This window comes from Aplysia californica, unplaced genomic scaffold (genome assembly GCF_000002075.1).
Source record: "Aplysia californica isolate F4 #8 unplaced genomic scaffold, AplCal3.0 scaffold00216, whole genome shotgun sequence".
Taxonomy (NCBI): Eukaryota; Metazoa; Mollusca; class Gastropoda; order Aplysiida; family Aplysiidae; genus Aplysia; species Aplysia californica.
In genome coordinates, this window is record NW_004797486.1 from 855,810 (window position 1) to 857,314 (window position 1,505).

The 1,505-nt window shown below is 37.1% G+C and overlaps 1 protein-coding gene across 1 annotated transcript in view; it reads right to left on the reverse strand.

Annotated features, from left to right (window-relative positions):
• LOC101856515 (ras suppressor protein 1) overlaps window positions 1-1,028 on the reverse strand; it is a gene marked incomplete in the record, with an annotated part of 20,158 nt that extends 19,130 nt beyond the window's left edge. The window contains 1 exon segment of the mRNA XM_013083186.2: window positions 324-1,028. Within this exon segment, the coding sequence (XP_012938640.1) occupies window positions 324-467 (144 nt within the window).
• Window positions 1,029-1,505: the final 477 nt, after the last annotated feature.

Sequence of the window (1,505 nt, forward strand, 5' to 3'; positions counted from 1 at the left end):
GACGACGACGATGATGATGAGGATGATGATGATGATGATGATGATGATGATGATGATGATGATGATGATGAAGATTTTAGGCTTCAGGGTACTGATACAGAAAAAAATCCACCCATGCTAAATAAAACCCCAACTGAAGAAAATCTGTGTGAACGTAGAGCTAATCAGGTTTCACAAAACTGAAAGGCGATATGGACATTTTTTTTTCTCCCTTACTAATAAACTTCGCCGAAAATTTTAACTTTGCCCTTTAAGACTTCATTAACCCTGTTAATTTTGCGCCGCTTTCTAGTGGCCTGTAAAGAAATATCTCAGGTGCATACCTCCAATTCCATTAGCTTGAACACGGCTTTAGGAAGGTGAAGCAAGTCCCGCCCTTGCATCTTCAGCTTTTTCTGACCAAAATACAACGGGTCCTCGGTCTCTATCCGCATGCGAATACTCTTTAGTGACAGTGGATTCATCATTTTGAAGTTTATTTTTCGAAAAATGATCAATGATCGTAGACTGTATTTTAAAATATTTTTTTCTTAAATCTCAGATGAACGTCATTCGAAACACTTGCTAATGCTGATAAGTTGGGCCTACATAATTTCAATCTGAGCAAAACATGGTGATTCACATACACCCCCTTTATTTTGAAACACGAAGTCTACTGCGAGTGACAATGTTCACTCAGTGTAAGATTCAACAGAACCGATGAGGACACAATCCTAAAGCTGACTGCGACATGATGCCATCATATTGGTTTCAAAGTGGGTCTGAAAAAAGAAGAGAACAAAGTATCTTTATTTCAGTGTACTGAAATTATATAAACACGAATTTCAAAGATCCCATTCATTGATTCCACGAATATAATGTCCTTACAGTATCTCAAGTCACCTACATCTAGAGAAAAAGCAGCGGATGGTTGGAGAGCGGCACTGGTAGGCATCTTCGTTGCTTGTAAAATGAATTACATAGAATTTGCAAATTCACAATTTTTCAAATCTCGGACTGAAAAGATTCAGAGATGTCATAGTCTAAAAAGAGACATGAGGAAAAAGGCGAAAATAGTGCATTTTAAGTGACTAGACTTTTTCAAACTTGTGTCTGATTCACGAGACTCTTCTATTCAAAGAAATGTTAACGACTTTTCATAAAAGAGCTTGAAAATTAAGTCGGAGAACTTGTAACAACAAATCAACCCTGTAGCGGCTGGGCAGCACCCCAGCAAACTCTTTTAAGATAAGATATGTTCTTATATAAAAAAGAGATCTTAAAACTAGGAATGTGTTTAATAGAGTATGCCTACAACAGATCAACTCACTAACTAGAACACTAATACATTATTTTCAACTTGAGGGTAACACTTAAACATGGAACAAGAAGAGTTCAGTAAGTAATGCCCCCATCGCATTTAGACATCAATGAATACATAAACTGCACAATGAGAAATTTCACTGCATTCGGATAGCACTTGATGTTCCGTATTCACAAAGCCCAAGGACAAGAATTCAACTGGC